This window comes from Anabrus simplex, chromosome 11 (assembly GCF_040414725.1).
Source record: "Anabrus simplex isolate iqAnaSimp1 chromosome 11, ASM4041472v1, whole genome shotgun sequence".
Classification (NCBI taxonomy): domain Eukaryota; kingdom Metazoa; phylum Arthropoda; class Insecta; order Orthoptera; family Tettigoniidae; genus Anabrus; species Anabrus simplex.
In genome coordinates, this window is record NC_090275.1 from 106,177,612 (window position 1) to 106,197,918 (window position 20,307).

At 38.6% G+C, this 20,307-nt stretch overlaps 1 protein-coding gene across 1 annotated transcript in view; it reads left to right on the plus strand.

Annotated features, from left to right (window-relative positions):
• The window catches only part of BTBD9 (BTB (POZ) domain containing 9), a 154,987-nt gene extending 136,296 nt beyond the window's left edge, over positions 1-18,691 (plus strand). Inside the window, exon 10 of the mRNA XM_067155401.2 lies at positions 15,806-18,691. Coding sequence (XP_067011502.2) covers positions 15,806-16,000 — 195 coding nt within the window. The 3' untranslated portion in view covers positions 16,001-18,691. The remainder of the gene's footprint in view (positions 1-15,805) is intronic.
• Positions 18,692-20,307: the final 1,616 nt, after the last annotated feature.

Sequence of the window (20,307 nt, forward strand, 5' to 3'; positions counted from 1 at the left end):
GAGGAGTTGCACTGCGATGCCTGAGTGCATGAATTTACTCTGTATATGAAACTTATTGACAAATAGTGTTCATTAGCACTTGTGTGTCATGGTTAAAATATGGTTATTTATACTGATGTCCGTGCTTGTATGAATAACTTGGCTTCTTTGAACATTGTAACTACATTGATAAAAGTTATACCTAGGTACTTAACATAATTATAGACACATACCCACCACTTGGCAGCGCACCAGCCTCTCACCGCTGGGTTCCGTGGTTCAAATTCTGGTCACTCCATGTGAGATTTGAGCTGGACAAAGCGGAGGTGCATCAGGTTTTTCTCTGGGTACTCCAGTTTTCCCTGTCTTCTTTCATTCCAGCAACACTCTCCAATATCATTTTATTTCATCTGTCAGTCATTAATCATTGTCCCAGAGGAGTGCGACAGGCTTCGACCGCTGGCACAATTCCTATCCTCGCCGCTAGATGGTGGCTTCATTCACCCCATTCCTGACCCGGTCAAACGACTGGAAACAGGCTGTGGATTTTCATTTTCACCCACCACTTGGAGGTTATACAGCATACATCAACACCATGATAAAAATAATACCGTATCAGTAGATGTTGCAATTCATTACTGGAAGAAGACTTTAATGCGTTACATTAACTTACTTCTTTTTTTTAAATTGTGATTATATATTCATATAGTTTTACCTTAAGATTGCATTTTCCAATGAGTATTTAGTTTTACCTTAAGGTTTCATTTTCCAATGAGTATTGGTGATTGTCTTGTAAAAGATTTTATGTTTTTCTAACTAGTAATTAAGGCTGAAGATGACCCAGTTAACAGAGTTGAAACTACTCTCATATATCTAATAAAGATATTTGGTATTTAATCTAATGGCACTGAATACGTAGATCTCCCTTCCTCAACTTTGCCATGTCCATGCATTTCTCCTTCTGTTCAACAGTAAAGCCGTCGCTGCCATTGCCAACAAGTGTTCCTCTTCTTTAAATCATTTGTCAAAATACAGAATATTGCCACTGGTGAAATCCCTGTGGCTTATGAAAGCTCCTCACAGGTCATACGGCGATCTTCCTTCAGATTGTCTGCTGCAAGTTTCACACTTTGTTCATCTGTTATGTTTCCGGCCTTCCAGTTCTTGGGTTGTCTATGCTGGTATGGCCAACACAAAAAACTATTAGCCCAATAAGAAACTGTTCTGTGGTCCACTGTGAACATGTAACAGGCTTTACTCGATGCATGGTGTAGTTTTTATCCCGTAAAGTTTACATCTTAATGTACGACCATAATGTACCCGACACACATGCAGGTTCCATTTCTAGCTCTCTACATACGAGTAATGCTATGGACAAACTGAACACACATGCATCTAGCTCAAGTGTAACCTTCACTAGTGTAGTTTAATCCAATTCAACAGGCCTACCACTGCCATACCAGCCTGTGCATTATCTATGGATTTGTCTCCATATATACTTCCATTGTTGTCGCAATAGTAACTTCCAACACACAGTGAAGGAAGAGCAATTGTCAGTACTTCTTAATTTTGTCAAGAATACTTTGGTATACATCTCATATTAACCTGTTAAAGAAGATTGGATGTATTATAAATATTTCCTTAACTATTTAAATGATAGTCACTGGATTATCTACCATCTGACGAGGCACTCGCAAAGGCATTAACCTCTGCTCATTTAAAATATATGCAATTTAACAACTTTAGAAGCTTGTAGCCATCATTATATATTTTGTGCTTAAAACTCAAACACTTAAAAATTCAGAGATACCGTTTGCTACCACTGAATACACTCCAAGATGTTATTGTAGTCTATCATTGGTTTCTGGCGCAAGTATTTTTCCCGTTGACTGTAAGCAGGCAGCCCTCCTTGTTCTAATGGATGATTTGTTTTACTTATAATTATTTTTTCACCATTTTAACCTTGATGCCACATGCAACTTATGCAAGTTCTGTGAAGTGGCAACATTTCTTCATACCTCCTCCAGCTCATCGTTTACTCCCTGCTTCACATTTTTTTAAAAATATTCATGTTCTTTTCATATTGTTTCTCAAGCTTGCCTATGCAAAACCTGTTATTTACTTCCTTGTGCTTCCTTCAAAATCAGAATCTAGACAATCTTTTTGAAATTCTCTTAAAAACTTGAAAGATAATTGGTTTTCATTTACAGCACACTCATTCAGCTTCTAAAGCCTAAGCGATTCTTGCTGATGGGATGGGTAAATGACATGATCTAATGACAGCATAGCACTCTCTGCAGCTGCTCTTAAGCTCTTGGATGAACACTAACAAACAGGATTCACAAACTGGCCAACAGATAGCAGCAAATTACAGAAACATGTTGTATTAAACTATTGTTGGCATCAGAGCTATAGCAGCCTGTCTCTTGATATCAGTGGAAAGAGTTTAAAATGCCAGCATTTTGCCCCAGTGTAACAGTGAGCTCATTAGTTGGAATGTCACACGTTTCCAGGATGCCAGGATCTTGTAGATACTTTGGAGATCTTGTAGATTCTTTAGAGATCTTGTAGATACTTTAGAGATCTTATTAACATTGATAAATACTTCAATTATATTAACTTGTATTATATATTTTCATGACTGAAGCATTTGCAGGCTTGTTCTTTAAGCTATTCACCGAGTTTTGTCAGCATTTAAAATCACAGTGCTGGACATTGCATGTGTTGTGCTACTCTTCAGGGACTTGCGCCTTGCTACATACATGTGACTGATCTTTGACTTCTTCTGGATTTTATGATTTAAAATCGTGCAGTGCTAATCCCTATTGTTTTATATTGCTTCTCAAACTGCTTTTGTGAAAAACTTATCCTTTAATTTTTCGTTTTCCTATGCATTATTTTTGTATTTTTAATCGGCTGATGATGACCCAGATTGGTGGTTGAAACAGGTACCGCTTTTAACCAAATAAGAATGTAACACTACATTTCTTATTTACTTGTATTGAATAGGTTGAACCAATTTATTTCTTGTTTCAATTTAATTATCTATACATGCTCAGAATGTCTTTGTCTGCTGTGTAATCTGCACAATTTGTTACTCTGCATTTTTGCTTTGCAGATGTTGAACTTAATTCTTCATTGATAGTTTCTTACATGTATTCTTTTTAAGTGTAGAACTTCTTCCAAGAAGAATGACAAACTGCATGGCTGTTGCAGCATTAGGCATGTACATCAGGTGTTTAATCAAGTATACCTGGTCTGGCCATGAAGACTGTTCCATATCATGGGCTACCTTGCATAATTCTACCTCATTTGAGAACAACTGCCTGTCCCAGAAGACATCCATGCTCTCAAATTGCAAAGGTTGAACTCTAGTGATGGGCAGTCTGAGACGAGGTCTCGAGATTTCTCGAGACTAGCGCAGGAACTGTTTCTCGTGAGAAATTTCGAGAGATCTCGAGAGCGTTGTTGTGCCATTGCGGGGCGAGCAACGTGTCGTAGGCGTACAGGTATTACAAACTATCCACTTCATGTCCATATCAATATGACAGTCTAACAGTCAAATAAATATTTAGCCACCTAATTGATACCTTTATTTGCCTTTGGCAATTTTATAAAATCATACTATCATACTGTACCAGATTAAGGACGGAGGACAAACCCAAGATAGCGGGAAGTAAAGACGTGATATGGTCTATGGACAAAATGGACAAAATGACTTCTAAACATATCCCAACATTGAACTGCAAGGGCATTCTAATAATCTACCTTTGACAATAGAAAAAGACAAGTTAATCAGATTTCTCCACAAGCCTTCAAGCACAAACATGAATGGAACTTAAGAAGAAGATTTTAACTCCTCAACTGGGAGCTGACATATGCTTTTATTAATATTTTAGTTAAGAATAAGTTTATAATTATACTTCAATAACGTCTCAAGTAGTTAGTTGGTGAAAAGTTAGTGTTTTTCAAATACGCTTCCGAATAGAAGCTAGAAAAGAGATTTAAAGAGATGCTTTTATCTTCTTATTGGAAGAAGAGAATTTGTTTACAATATTTTAGTTAAGGACAAGCTATTAATCATTTCTCCAACCCCCCTCTTACCACCATCCTCCTCCAATAGGCAAACATTTTTTAGTTTCCCATGAGAAATTATCAAAGCTAATACGAGAACATATATTGTGCATACTTTTACCTTATTTACACCTAAGATTATGTGAATATAGCTGATGATGACTGCAAAGCAGCCAAAACATGTACTATTAATGATTTTATAAAATTGCCAAAGGCAAATAAAGGTATCGATTAGGTGGCTAAATATTTCTTTGATTGTTAGGCCTATAGGTAGATGGACCTGATTGTTGTTTGTATCAAGTATGCGAATAGCCAACCATGGGCCTTCTCCATTTAGAAAATATGTGTCAACAAGCAACTAGAGGGTTCATTTCTACCAAGGTCTATTTTGACACAGTATAACATAATTATAAAGGATACGCGTTCTGTCGTATGCATTGGTAAGTACACGAATGAGTAGGCGAAGTGTAGAAACTGACGACTACTGTAGGTACACCTACCTGGATACTAGAGGTGTGCATTATTCAAACTTGAGATGGGGCAAGATGCGCCTTGCTGCATATGCAACCATCTGTACGCATGAGTGGAATGTGTTATCTAAAATTCCTGAGTTTGCTCCAATTCCTTCGACAGGCAGGTGTACATCGTTATTGGTCAGACCCCACATTCAATATCATATGACCTCCGGTTGTGTTTACTGACATTATGGCGACGAAGGAAATAATTTCTCACAATGTTATAGAGTATTTGCGTCGTAGTTAGGTATTTCAGTATATGACAGTGCAATGTGCAATTGTGTCTAATTGTTCGTGACAACTTTGGTAGAGCAACCGACGCAAAATCGGGAGGTTGTGGGTTCGGATCCCACTAGTGTCTGGTTGGCCATTTTTGTTCTGTACTTAACATCTCTTCAACACGTACTAAATGTACGTAACACGACCTAATAGGTTGAAAGTCGATTTTGATTACTTTAAGATGTCCAAAACATAGTGCAAGTCATGGATGTAGATTATTTTGAAGAGATTCCACATAGCACAACCTGCTTCTGGGATGATCCAGCACTTAAAAACACATATCGCTGAAAAGAATTTGTCACAGAAAACAACACCTCTGGCCCGGCCTGCATCACAAGGAGCTATCCTGTCGACAACAAGTTGTGAGGTATAGTACATCCTATCTACAGTTACTCACAAATTGTGCAGGGTTATTCAGCTAAGATGTTCACCTCAAATCACTCATGAACCGTTTAAGATATTGACATTGTGTTTTCACTTTCATTAATGGTATTAAGGGGCTCATAGTTGAACATGCAGTACTTTTTCAGGCTTTTGACAAAATTTATCAGCACAGACGTTTCCATATTAGAACGCTAATGGTATAATATGAAGCTTACGCTCGTAGTTACCAGGTTGCTACACAGATCGGTCTCGAGAGCATTGCCCATCACTATCCTGCCGAAGGAATTGGAGCAAACTCAGGCATTTTAGATTACACGTTCCACTCATTCGTAATGGTGGTTGCATATGCAGCAAGGCGCATCTTGCACCATCCCATGTTCGAATAATGAGCGCGTCTAGTATCCTCGACCTACTGCAGGGTGCTCACCAGGTCGCAAACCCTCTGGCTTATATAGTAAACCAGAGGGTGCATGTAGATGGAAAAGCACTGGCGATAGCCGGGCGGCCAAGGCAAAACCCCAGGGTAGCCACTATCAAGGTTTTCCAGCCGCTGAACAGAGGACCACCAGCCCCCTCAAGTACTTTATTAAACTCAATATTATACAAAGGCACATCTATATAGATAGATAGATACACACCATACCTAAGACTAAGTCATGAAGCTGAATGGCTAGAGAACACTTTAGACATAAATACAAGAAAAACTACAAAAGCAAGCAAGATCTATAACACACACAAAATCCAGAATGAGTCTGTACAGTAGGGTTGTCGAGGCAGAGAGTTGAGGGTCTCAGCAGGGTCTGATGTACTCCGAGCTCCATGTGCCTGTGGTAGCTTGAGACCCCCGGGCCCAGCAAGTGCCGCGTCCCCTGCCACGTCTTGTCGTGTTGCGGATGACCGCGGGCGACCTAGTAGGCGCCTGGAACTGGAAATCAGGAGGCAAGACGATGATGTCCTCCGACTGCAGATGCCAACTGAATGGCATAACTGCAGCCATTTGTGAGAGCAATGAAAAGAAGAGATGCTCTAGTGTAGAAGAAAGCTCTCTGCACGTGGTCCAGGTGTGGCCACATGGAGAGGGCCCAGAAAAGAACTTGGCCCTCATGTTGGTCCCAGCCGGTAGGATTGGGTGGAACCAGTTTCTTCAGAGCCTCGGCAAGGTGGATGACCACTAGCTGATCTGGAACAGGCAAGGCGTTCGAGTAGGCTGGAGGCAGCAGAGGCTGCCAATCGTAGGGTAGACGGGGTTGTGACTGCTTGCCATTACTGTTTATTTTTACACAGGTTTTTGTAGATATCTGTTTCATGGCATTGACAAGCTGTGGTGTCCTAGCAGACCTTGGCCAGTTAGAACGAGGACGGTCAGACCTAGTGACTCACTGAAACATTTGATTGTTTGAAGAATGAACGTTTTGCTGAAGCCAAACTTCTTAAGGACGTCAATGTGCACCACTCTCGCCTCCATGGGGAGTGCACCTGAAAAGAGGTGCACTGCCTTGGAATGAGGACACAAATTTACTCATGTAATTCATTACTCATGTAATGCTATTTAATTTCCCCACTCCATGATTACAAGACACTGGATACAACTCATTCACTTTGGAGGTTAATGCAGACTGTTAACAGCAGAGATTCTCTTGTAGTGTTGCAGAAAAGATGTTAGAACTTGGGGTAGGGAGTTCAATCAATCAATCTTATTTGCATTTAGGGCTGTCGCCCAGGTGGCAGATTCCCTACCGACTCTTTACTTAGTCTTTCTTGTTAATTGGAAATTTATTGAAGATCCCCCTTGCTAAATTATGCCAATTCCTATTCCTATAAATGAACCTTTGCCCCAATTTGTCCATTTGAATTCCAACTTTATCCTCATATTATGATCCTTTTCGTCCACTGACGTCATTCCATGCCATCTGTCCACTGACAGCTGAGAACATACTGCTTAGTTGAGCAGCTCAACTCCTTGCTCGCAAGTCTTTCCTGTCCAAAGTTTGTAACACTACTCTTTTGTCATACAGTATTCCTTCGTATATTTTCCAGTTCTTCAATTGCATAATCCTGGTGAATTTCCCATACTTTTATTGTTATCTTACCGATGACTTATTACAACTCCTAAATACCCTTATAACCAGTATGAAGAGAACTGTAACCTTTATTTGTACTGTTATTTTATCGCCTCACTGGTTGTTAGTTACAGAGAAATCAATTTTAGGCTGATGTTGTGAATACTTTCCGAATCTTTTTCAACTTTTACATTGCACCTACATACATTTGAATGTCTCAAAATATCCCAAACTGTGCATTACAATGAGCCATCTCCTTGGACCCTGCCGTAACCTATAGGTTATCAGTTCTCTCCCTCGGTCGCCAAGCAATGTAGCCTGCTACTAATGATACCAACACCATCTCAGAGAGTGCGGCACTGGCTATGCTGATTTTCATAGATTTATCTCGCCACACTTTGTCACAATTAATGTTTATAAAATGGAGTCCACTGATTATTGGTGGAAGTTGCATCACAATGAAAGTAAATACTCTTTTCCAGAAATAATTATAGCTCTAAAATGAATAGTAATGATTCTAGAAAATCACAAATACGTAATTCATGAATAATTTTGTAGGAATCGGAAAAGCATAACGAACGGTGGCATATCTTGTAATGATGTAGGTTACAGTGGGTCTTAGTTGATGTAATATTTTATACAGTTTCTTTTTCTCTGTTGTTTTAGGCCTCGATTCGAATGCAAGAGGAAGATGAAAAGTGCCATAAACACCCTGACCTGGCAGGAGTTGGATAAGGGGAAATGATAATGATGATGATCCAATGCAAGTCTGGAAATTACCAATGAAAATGTGTCCGATATTTCAAACCTTTCTGACGAGGACCCCTTCAGGGTATGGAACGAAAACTTTTGTAGGTATGGCAGACCTCTTACAGGGTAACGTTCTCTCTCAGGCCAGGCAGACTTGGAGCAGTGAAGGAGATATGAGGGAGTTGGTGGCCGTGTGCTATACTAGAAACTGTTCTGGAATTCGCCTTAGTGCATAAGAATGGAAAACCACAGAAAACCAATCTCAAGAGAGCACCTCTTCATCTCCCGAATACAGAGTCGTGGCTTTCTGCTCTGCTGCACTAATTAACTCACAATCACAAGTTGAGATGGAAGAGGAAGATTACAATAAAAACAGAACAAAATTTGGAACGTTGCCCCGAAAAAGGAAGGCAACAATTTCTCTGCATCATTACAGTCTCCACAAAAAGAACGTTGCTCTTCTGTCAGAAATCCCTGAAAATGTGACACCTTCGCACTGCTACCTACCAGAATGTGACAGTCCAAAATGCAGGGTCAGGTGTTCAACTTGTAAAGTGTTTCTCTGAATGAATACAGATTGGAACTGCTACAAATTTTTCTATGAGTCATTATTTGTTGTATTAGATTTATGTACTGTTGTTAACTCATTTAACCTAAATCTGTAAAAACTATGTAAGAAAAGAATTTTTTTAATCTATTTATTTTGAGGTATAAATATAGTGAACTGATGTTTAACTTCAGTGTATTGTAAAGTACCCAACAGTATTTCAAAGAAAATGTGCCATACTTTTCCATCATAAACATTAAGACCCACTGTAACCTATAGGTTATGTATGGTATTGGGACAGTAACTAGCTTTAAACTTGATGTCATTTTTTTCTTTTCTTTTTTCATAAAACTGATATGTCTTGCATCCCAAAAATCTAAAAATTGTATTCAAAACACTTACTTGAACTGTGGCCTCGAGAAGGTTAAGATATATATGGTAGATGCACACCCCATCGGAGGGTCTGCCTTACAAGGGCTGCACCAGGCTAGTAACAGTCACACTAAATGCCTGTCGTAAGAAGCGACTAAAAGGGCCCCAAGCGCTTGCATCTTGGAAGAATGGGTCAGTGACCACGGGGTCCTTAGCTGATTCATTGCGTTGCTTCCACTTACTTGTGCCAGGCTCCTCACTTTCATCTACCCTATCCGACCTCCCATGGTCAACTCTTGTTTTGTTTTTCTGACCCTAACGCTGTTAGGTTCCGAGGACTAGGGAGACTTTCATTTTCACCACCTTCGTGACCCCGGTCTTACTTTGGTCCATATCTTCATTTTTAAAAATGTCAAACCCCTTCCATTTTTTCCCTCTGATTAGTGTATTGCCCAGTTTTACTTCCTTTTAAAACAGTAATCATCACCACCACTTAAGAGATACCTGGCTAGTAGCACGAGTACTCTTTTGCCTTGATGATGACAGCAGTGTAACATTGCATGGACTCCACAAGAAACTGGAAGGATTGGAGAGTCATACCGATCAACGATCGCTGCACTGTCTCCTATAATCCATGAAGATTGGTCAAAGTATTGTCCAGGCATGCATATCCCTCTAGACAGCATCCGAGATGTGCTCAATGGGATTAAGATCAAGGGTCAGGCAAACATCTTCACATCTGTGGAGTGCTTATCAAACCAGTCAGCCAAAGGCTGGAGCATTGTCTTGCTGTAGTACAGATCACCTGCAGGGTGCAGGCAAACAAAGGGGTGAACATGATCTGCCAGCATATTCCTGTAATGTTTGCTGATGGCGGTCATTGTCAAATGTAAGTGGGGTCCCATTTCGTGCCACGTGAATAGTCCCCATACGAGGATACCACCACCAGCCTGAAATATACCCTGCTGGCAAGAGAGATCCATATCGACCCTTACGATAGTATGGTGGTAAACGGGATGTTGGTTGTTATAAGTTTCACCAAAAAGAAAATTCCTCTCAGTTGTAATTACTGTGTTGGAGTGGAAATACCTCATGGGGATCACTGTAAGTGTTGATATCTTCATTGGGGTAATCACATTAAAAAGTTCTGCAGGTCAGCATAGTCGCCTTTGGTTCAGAGGACCCCAGGTTCGATTCCTGGCCTGTTTGGAGATTTTAACCATAAATGGTTCATTTCTGTGACTCAGGAACTGAGTGTTTATGTTGTCCCCAACATCTCTCAAACACACAACACTATCCACCACAATAACACGCAGTTTCCTATATTTGGTAGACCCCCCCACTGCACCAGGCTAGTAACTGTCACATGAGGTTGTAAATAAAGGTTACAGATCTCTTCACATGGTTGTGAGAGTAGTAGTAAGGATGTAAAGGAGAGGGTGTAAAGTCTCTGGTAAGACCCCAATTAGAGTATGGTTCCATGTGCAGGACCACATTAGGATTATTTGATACCGTACAAGAATTGGTAAAGATCCAAAGGAAAGCAGATCTATTTGTTCTACATGATTTCTGACAAAATGTTGCAAACATTGGGCTGGGAAGATTTGGGTGTAAGGAGACAAGCTACTTGACTAGGCGTGATATTCCAAGATTGCACGGAAGGACATTTGTAGATGAATAAGCTTGAGCAAAGCGTTAAAGGTAGGAAAGACAAGATCAAGTTGGAATTGGAGATGACACATTAGAAGAGGAATTCAGGAATTAAATAATTGGAGTGAAATGTTTGATAAATTTCCAAGTTCTCTAAAATCATTTCAGAAAAGACTAGGTAAGCAATTGATAGGGAATCGGCCAACTGGGCGAAAGTCGTAAATTGAAATCATTGATGGCTGATTGAACCAAGCTCCTGTCATCAGTGGTTTTGCCCGAATCCACATTCTCATGGTACACTCTTGATACAGTGGCCCTTGGAAAGTCCATTGTCTCCAAGACTTAAAGAGATGGAGCGGCGCACACATCTGGCGGCGATCAAATGGGCTGAGGCCTCATCATAACTATCCTGCAGTCAAATGTTACTCATACAGCCTGTACATCCTCGCTGTTACATACCATGCAGAGCACAGCGCTATTTCCCCACTACGGCAGCTGCTCACAAGTGTATAACTGTAAACTTGCATTTGAGATATGGCAGATTTGAGCCGCACTGTTAGCTACCCATATTCATACCAGTTAAAGTTTGAGGGCACAGCTACTACATTCTCATTGCAGTGAAATTTAAAGATGCATACACAGTAGCAAGCTAATGATTACTCTGATCACATTCTGTTTGTAGGAACACCTTCCAAACTATGCATACGCACTCTTGTAACATGAACCTGTTGGTTCCCAGCAATTTACACCTCATTCAATTCCTCCGTCTACAAATGACTGTACTACCTTTATATGGATGTGCATGTCTGTCTACAGGAAAATTAAATTGGAAACAAGAAATAAAGTGGTTCAACCTATTCAATACAAGGAAAATAAGAAATGTAAAGTTACATTCTTATTTGATTAAAAGCGGTACCAGTTTCGACCACTCTTCTGGGTCATCATCAGCTGATTAAATAAAAAAAAAACAATGCTTAGGAAAACAATAAGTAAATAATAAGTCTTTCACTAAAAGCAGTTCAAGAAGCACTATAACACTATAGGGATTAGTACTGCATGTTGTAAGATCCTAAAATCCAAAGAAGACGAAGATCAGTCATTTAAATGAAGCAAGGTGCAAGTTCTTGAAGAGCAGCATAACAGAAGTAATGTCCGGCACTGTGCTTCAAATATGTTTATGAGAATTGGTGAATAGTTCAGTGAATAAGCCTGCAAATACAGCTAGGTGTGAAGTTATAATACAATTTAATAAATTTGAAGTCCTAAAATTATATAGAAGTCGAAGATAAGTCACATAAATGAAGTAATGCATAAGCATTTAGAAGCACAGTGCTGGACATTACGTATGTTGTGCTGCTCTTCAAGAACCTGCTAGTATAAATTCGCAATTCATTGAGGTGTCCATGAAGTTAACCTCCCATTGCGGCATGTGTCAGTTTTAACCATATCTTCATGTGCTGTCCTGACAATGTCCAACAGCATTTCAGTATGATTTTAACAAGCACTACAGGAACATAACATTTTATTTACGTTGGTCAATGTGAAACACCATCTAGCAGTTCTGCATCAGCTGGTGGTTATTTACAGTGGCATCCAGTGGCTTGTATACTGCTAACACCACTCAAGTAGATTTATTGATGATCTGACTACAAAATCAACATTTACCAGTTCCCGTTTTGCAATTGAAATTGTAATGATTAGCAGTGATGGAACTAACTATTCTATGAATATCAATACAAGAAAGATCCTGGATGATGAGCATACTCCAGATGCTAAGAATTTAGGACCTAATTTATTTTTCAGATTTCACACTTAGTTCATCCCAGATTTTAATGTTAATTGTGTGTATTGTACATTAGTTTTTATATCAATTTTGTGTTTTTACATTTTGTTTAGTTATTAGATACTGGCCCCGTAGTGTAGGGGTAGCGTGCTTGCCTTTTACCCGGAGGCCCCGGGTTCGATTCCTGGCCAGGTCGGGGATTTTTACCTGGACCTGAGGGCTGGTTCGAGGTCCGCTCAGCCTACGTGATTAGAATTGAGGAGCTATCTGACGATGAGATAGCGGCCCCGATCTAGAAAGCCAAGAATAACGGCTGAGGGGATTCATCGTGCTGACCACACAACACCTCGTAATCTGCAGGCCTTCGGGCTGAGCAGCGGTCTCTCTTGTTAGGCCAAGGCCCTTCAAGGGCTGTAGTGCCATGGGGAGGGGGGTTAGTTATTAGATGTATTACATTAAGGCTGAAGATGGTCAGCCAAGGCCGAAACTAGTCTCTAGTTTATTAATGTAATTCAATAATATTGCATAATATAGTATTGAAAATGGTGGACCATATGACATTAATTTAATAATTATTGTGATCAGAATTCAGTACGGATCAAAACCATGAATTTTATATCCTATGACCTAGCGGAGGGATGAGATTTATTACCTGCAACCTAGCAGAAGACCGAAAAGAGCAAAGAAGAAACATTGTGCGGAATTGCTTGCTCGTTATGAGGCTGAAGATAACAATTTCTTGTCAAACATTGTCACAGGTGGGATCCATCACTTTGAACCGGAAACAAAACAGTAATCCACTGAGTGACGCCACACCAACTCTTCCATGAAGAAAAAGTTCAAAAACCATACCCTTAGCTGGTAAAGTCATGGCAATGGTCTTCTGGGACTCTGAAGGGGTTATTCTGTTTGATCTCCTCTCTTGTGTTGAAATGATCAACTCTGAAGTGTATTGTGCTACACTAAGGAAATTGAAGAAATGACTTCAGCATGTTCGCAGCCATAAAAATGCATACGTAAGACCTTACACAAGTCTGCGCACCCGACAGGAGCTCACAAAACTTCAGTGGACTGCTCTTCCTCATCCACCCTGAGGTGTTATTACGCAAAAGAAACATTAATAATGTAATATAATTTGGAGTATCAACTGTCTACGCGACACTTGTTAAATTGTGTGCACTATCCGCACAAGTAACATTTTGTGAATTAGGCATTTTACTGTTGGACTCTGCTTTATTGACAATGTGCCAATGTGATGAGCGGTAATATTGCCATTATCTATTTGAAACTGGAATTCAACACCTATTTGACTAAGTGGATGATAATACTACTCATTGTATGTATGGCTATTGGGGCATGACAGCGCGTAATGTTCCTGCAAGTTATATCTAGTGTGTTTGATCGTACTGTGGACAGCAACATGTACTCTTACGCTATCTATGTGCGTGTATTGCTACTGCAATGTGTGTTTTTACGGAGCCCGCCAGGGCGCGTTGCGAGGCTGGATGGTGTCACTCCTTGTGGCCTAGATCTGAGCGTGTCTGTCGACTGGTTGGCTTGAACGGAAGCGGACATTGACTGCTGAAAATGGAGTGGTTACCAACACAAAAAACAATGAACCTACCTTCGGGTATTGGTTAAGAACGTATCACTACCTCAGCAGGGGATTGTGATTGTATAAATTTTCTTCTCTAATATTAGAATAGTCGTGTGTTGTAGTGTGTAACTTTAATTATATGATTTCTAGTGAGCATATTAGTGTTAGTTCGAAACACATTGGTTACTCAGGCATATGGCCTCTCTGTAAGTAAGCCTTTCTGATTTATTTGTGTTAATGTTGTTTTCTTGGGGTGTGTCATTTATATTATAGGTTGTGTTTTAACTAAGTTTGGTGTTATTGTGTTCTAGTTTCAAGTGAGCGTCCTGTGTAGCAGTGAAGGTCATTATTGTCTGCATAACTTTTGAAATTCGCATTTGCATTGATTTAACATTGTTTTCCCTGGTATTCATTTGTTTACCTGAGTATTTGTGTAAGTTTTCTGTGTTATTTCCTGGATGCGTGTGCGGTTACTATTTTAAAATTTTGTATGTATCGCTAATGTTGCTGTATTCGTGTTTGCTCCGGTGTTTGGTGTTGTGATTCTCTGTTTGGTTTTGGTGCATCCTTTCATGTATTTCAGCTTTCTTGTCCGTATTTCGAGCTAATGCTATGCTGCACTAATTTTTCAATTTTTAAAAAATGTTATTATTATTATTATTATTATTATTATTATTATTATTATTATTATTATTATTATTATTGATTTTATAAATTTTAATTTCTCATGGATACCTATTTCTTGGATTGGGTTGGAAATTCCTTGTTTTATTTCTATTGCGGGTATTAAAGGTGATATTTACTTAATTATGTGTGTAATCCCACGTAATATTAACATCATATTTCAACAATGCAGTTGTAACATCTCCTGTTTTAAGTCAAGGGTCTTGGGCAGCCCTATCGCGAAATGTTTGGGGTCTGGGCTTTTCTTATCTTCTATTGTTGATTATCTCTTGTACTTGGCCGTTATGTAACTTATTATTATTGCATATGGTATTGGCCAAGATAACTGCATCTTGTACGTGCTCCGTGTGGATTACTATGAATTGTTTTTCTTCTCATGCCATATTCCTTTTTTTGGTCTCCGTGTTGTGAAGTTAACTGGCTCTTTCTATTTTAATATGTTTTGGGAGTCTTATTTATCGCCCTAGCCTTCTATTGCTTCTGCGATTTTAAATTATTTTTATTTGGGCTATACTCCTTTTCGGTGGGAACTTGTGTACCGACATTATGTTGAGATTTGTGTTCCCTTGTGTTTTAACGTGATATGTCAGATGACCTTATTTATGTGGGTATTGTGGGGACCTAACCTCCGCTGGGTGCTGTCAAAGGCCCTCGATTTGCCATCTAACCCATTTTTCCTGTGTTAATCTTAAATTTTATTTAATGTAGATATTTTCAAAAATGTGTAAGGTAAGGGGCTGGTGCACCAGGGTAGCTTGGAGAATGTAATGAATTTATTTACTTCAGAATTAACCTTATTTACATGTAGATTATTTATTTAATGAAAATTTATTATACTTCCTACTATTTTATTATTTTTTCTCAGATTTTTCTTTCTTTTTGTAATTTAGTGTAATGTAAATTATTATTTATTAATTATATTTTAATTTTATGAAAATTTCGGTGTCATTTTGATGTTGTATTGCCTCGTAGTTCCTCGATCCCCTTCTCTCTCCTTCCATTATGGGTTGGTTCCTGCACTCTTCCTTGTTTGTTGTGTTATTATCTGATTTGTTATGAATTATTGCTCTTTTAATATTCATCTTGTGTGCACACGTCCCTATGACGCACGTCATTTATTACCATTGTTAGGGGGTGTTGCAACCCTATGACCCAGATCTCGCGCCTTCTGACTTCCATCTGTTTGGCCCAATGAAGGATGCACTCTGCGGAAAGCACTACATGGAAAGTGGGGGAAGTTACCGATGCAGCACAACATTGGCTCCGACATGGACCAGTCGAGTGGTACCATGCAGGCATATAGGCCCTCACATTTCAGTGGCATAAGACAGTAGCATTGGCAGAGATTATGTTAAAAAATAGAGTATTGTAGCAAAAGGATCAGGGAATAATATGGTTTATTTGAATCCTCAATAAAACCAGTCTGCTTTTAGGAAAGAAATGTGTTGCATTATATATTGAACTTCCTTTGTAAATGTGTCTACATTTCTAAATAATTTTCATCAATTATTTTTAAAAGTGTGATTTAGTAGAATCTTTCAAGAACAAAACATGTCATTCTTTGCTTAATAACATTTTTTTTTTTTGTTTTTTTTTCAGGTATGATATAGTGTTATAGGTGATATAATTAATGTTCAACAGACTGAAAATCTTTAAAGTTATGTCATGTTTAATACCTGATCTAAAAAAGTTATAGAACACTCAGGGAAATATTGAGAGGATTTTCCGTCAGTTTTGAAAAAACCACTGAAAAAGAATGTTGTTAAAATATTTATGTGCTCATGAGAAAAGCAATAAATATTGAAAGAATGTTAATCCAGCATTTCATGCATTAGAAATGTATTTAATCCTCAGTTCTTATTTTTACCTCATACATATCATGCCATTAAGTCCATCTTCAGTATAAGCTGCAGCAGCTAGGGGTTGAAATAGAAATAGAAAATTTCATGAACCAGAACAGTTATGCCCTTGACTAACCAACTCTTAATCACAACAGAATTAATATCCAGTACAAAAATATGTTTTTAATAAATTTGTTGACACTTTCAGAAATGAATGCTCTGGTGCAACAATGTAAGATTGTAAGTGGAGACATAGGAGCAAAGGATCTCTATATAGGTCAATGCCGTAAACAAATAGCATTAAAAAAAAGAAAAGAAAAAGTGGAGACATGATGGTTTTTAACAGAAGCACCCTACCATATTTTCTTGTTTCTTATTTTTCTGTTATATTTACGTTAGCAGTCGCAAATTTTAATTTTGTTCTATACAACAATCTCATTGCACTTAGCAAAGGTGTGTACACTATAACATTGCAAATAACTTCTAATTTTCACTTTGTGGAACAAATTCCTTTTAAAAAAAATCCATTTACCCTCCAGGATTAGTTCCCCCCCGACTCAGTGCAGTGTCATGGAGTGTGAGACATTTGGTCAGAGATACAACTGGGAAGGAGGATCAGTACCTCACCTGCTATGCTGAACAGGGGCATTGTGGAGGATGGGAGGATTGGTTGCTTGCTTTTTGTTTAAAGAGGCCTACATCTAGGGTCATCAGCCAAATGGGAAGATTGGAAGGGATAGGCAAGGAAGAGAGAAGGAAGCGGTTGTGGCCTTAAGTTAGGTACGATCCTGGCTTTTGCCTGGGGAAAAAGTGTGAAACCACAGAAAACCACTTCAAGGATGGCTGAAGTGGGAATTGAACCCCATTCTACTCAGTTGACCTCCTGAGGCTGAGTGGACCCCATTCCAGTCCTCGTACCACGTTTCAAATTTCGTGGCAGAGCCGGAATCAAACCTGGAAGTGGCAGCTAATCTTTGTGGAACAAATGTCTAAAATAAACCAGTGAAATGAAAATAATGGAGAATATTTTCACATACACTAAATAATAAGTACCAATGGCCGTACTTATAAAATGGTGCCATATAATTTCATCCCACTTCATCCCCGAACCCATATGAGGAAAGGGGATTACGGGGTGGACAAACATACACTTAATAATAAGTATGATAGACTAAAATGTCTGTAACATTACCTGTCCATGATGTACACTGTGTGCAAGGGTCTGAACAAATTACTCATTAGAAAAAGATGTTTAAAACCAAGTAGCTAAATCAACTAGTTACTAGCACTTAACATTAGTTGTCGCGTGGGGTTGTAGCAATGTCCCAGATGTTAAGAGAGCTCATTGTTAGCAGCAAACATAGTTACATACACTGCTAGATCAATGTGTGTCTGACACCGAATGACACTTCCAGAATTAGGATCGAGTTGCAAACCACCAACCACCTAACACTTTGAATATGAGCACCGTGCACCGTACGTCAATCGTAATGTTCCGTGCAGGTCAAACGATGTATGGCGTTGAATTCTAGTGCTTATATATCCGCTTCAACATACTACAAACATCAGCAGTGCTCAAACACATTCCGCAGTGCTTGTAGTTCATTAAAAATAATACCAGGTAGTAGAACATGATCAGAACCTAATTCTATTATGATACTAAGTTGGTATCACCGAAGCAGCTTCATAGCCACATGGTCTCGCGCAACCGACAGCTAGAGCCAATTTCCACAATTAATGTAATTTTTTCATTTCTCAATGATTGTTTCATAAATATATATTGGTGTGTGTGACTACATAACGTTTCATGTTTTTAATATGTATTGTGAAAATTTAAAGAAATTGAAAGTAGAAAAAATGACTTTATAAATGTATTTATAAAAGTTAGTGGTTTTGCTCCAATTTTTAAAAATGAGGTATGCATGCATAGCTCAAACATTGCTGAATCCAAAGCATGTTTGTGACTGTAAATAAGGTTATCAGTTATTTTTGTATAAAAACATGAAAACGCACTAAAATGCTCAGTCGACAGTGTAAGATCTAACTTCACCTGCTCAGTCATCAACGTGCTAAAAAACACACTCAAAATGCAAGACATCCATACTCTTTTCTCTAATGAAGTGTCAGATTTTACTGCAAACATCACCAGTTTTCTTCATATGTACATTACTAAGAATCTTTTAAACAAGACAAGATACTACAAAACGATGGGAATATTTTTTTTCTTTTTTCTTAGTAGATATGAGATCGCATGTTAACACAAAGACTATCTTTCTAAATATATTTTATATGTTATCACAAGTGTTTTAGGCAATACGCTTTTAATCTAAGACTAGATATAGTTAATTTCGTTTACCTCCCCCCCCCCACTCCCTCGTCCCCTTCAAGGCTTAACAAAGTCAAAGTTTTTATGGTGTTGTGAATGTTTTAAGACTAATATGAGAAGAATATGTTTAATTATGTCACCTAAACATGCTGTAGCTGATGATGTTTAGATACTAAATGAAACATGTACTACTAAAGGATAGGAAAGTCTAAAGATGTTTAATGTCTAATAATTTTGTCAAAATGCTAATAAACTATCATTACAAGGTGCGTGATAATAAGATTGTTTTTTTTAAATAAAGAAGTACAGTAGGTACCTCTGTTCTCAGGATTTCTAAATTACATACTACAGGTTGAAACTACATGTACTGAATGAGAAAGATAATGAAGAAGATCCCTTCTGACATATCACTGAACTGTATTATTACTCCATCTTAATAAATATTCTGTACTCTTCCTATAACATTACATTTTCCTTTCCTGTAGAGATTTCTGTATGCATGCTACCATTAGACTTAGATGTAGATGAACTTCAACATACGGAAGGGGGTGTTATGAGTTGTTATACATTCTTCTGTGGACTTAATATTATATTGTAGACTGACTGTCCATAGATGGAAACATTTAGGCTAGACATTAATTCTTAGACCTACTGACTATACATCAAGGGAAAGTCATCTATGCTGGTATGACCACATACTTCGAGCAGAAGCAGCAACAGTGGCAAAGCCTAGTTTTGATATGCATGTAGATGTTGGCTTGATACCCTGCATGAAGATCTGCACCCTGACCAGAACACACAGTCATCTCAAACGGTGACAGAGAACCAAATCAGCAGATCCCACCAGCATGTGGTACAAATACTAAGGAAGAATAATAATGAGAAAGCAATAAAAAGAATTCACAAAATACAACAGAGCTGGTCACTTTTTCACAAAACATTTTTTCACACTGTTCTGGTTCATTTCAATCCCTGGAAACCACCAACCTAATTATCACTGATATATTTCATCCTGGAATTTGTTGAGTACTGGGTATAAATAGGATAAATGTACAGAATCACTGTTAAGAAATGAGTTTCAATTGAGGATGGAATCTTCAAACATGCAGTCTTCTGGACTGATGACCTCAACACTCATGGTTAATCTAAGTTATTAATACTAGGCGAATGTTCTTCCCTTTTCCACGAGCTCGATCTGTTGCTACGAGCTGATCCTGAGGAACCACCGCCTGAACTCCTATTTCTTTCAGGGCCCTGATATCTGCCTCCAGTTGTTGAATCTTTTCTTTCATGTTCTGATTCTTCGTGTTCATCATCTCGACTTCCAGTCTCATCCTCAGCTGGTCCTCCTTGTTTAGATATATCAGCCTCCTCACCTTGTTACATTTGTCTTTGTGTCTCTCTTCCTTTTCTTGAATGTCTTGAGATTTGTTTTGCAAATCCAAAATTCTGTTTTCAAAATCAGG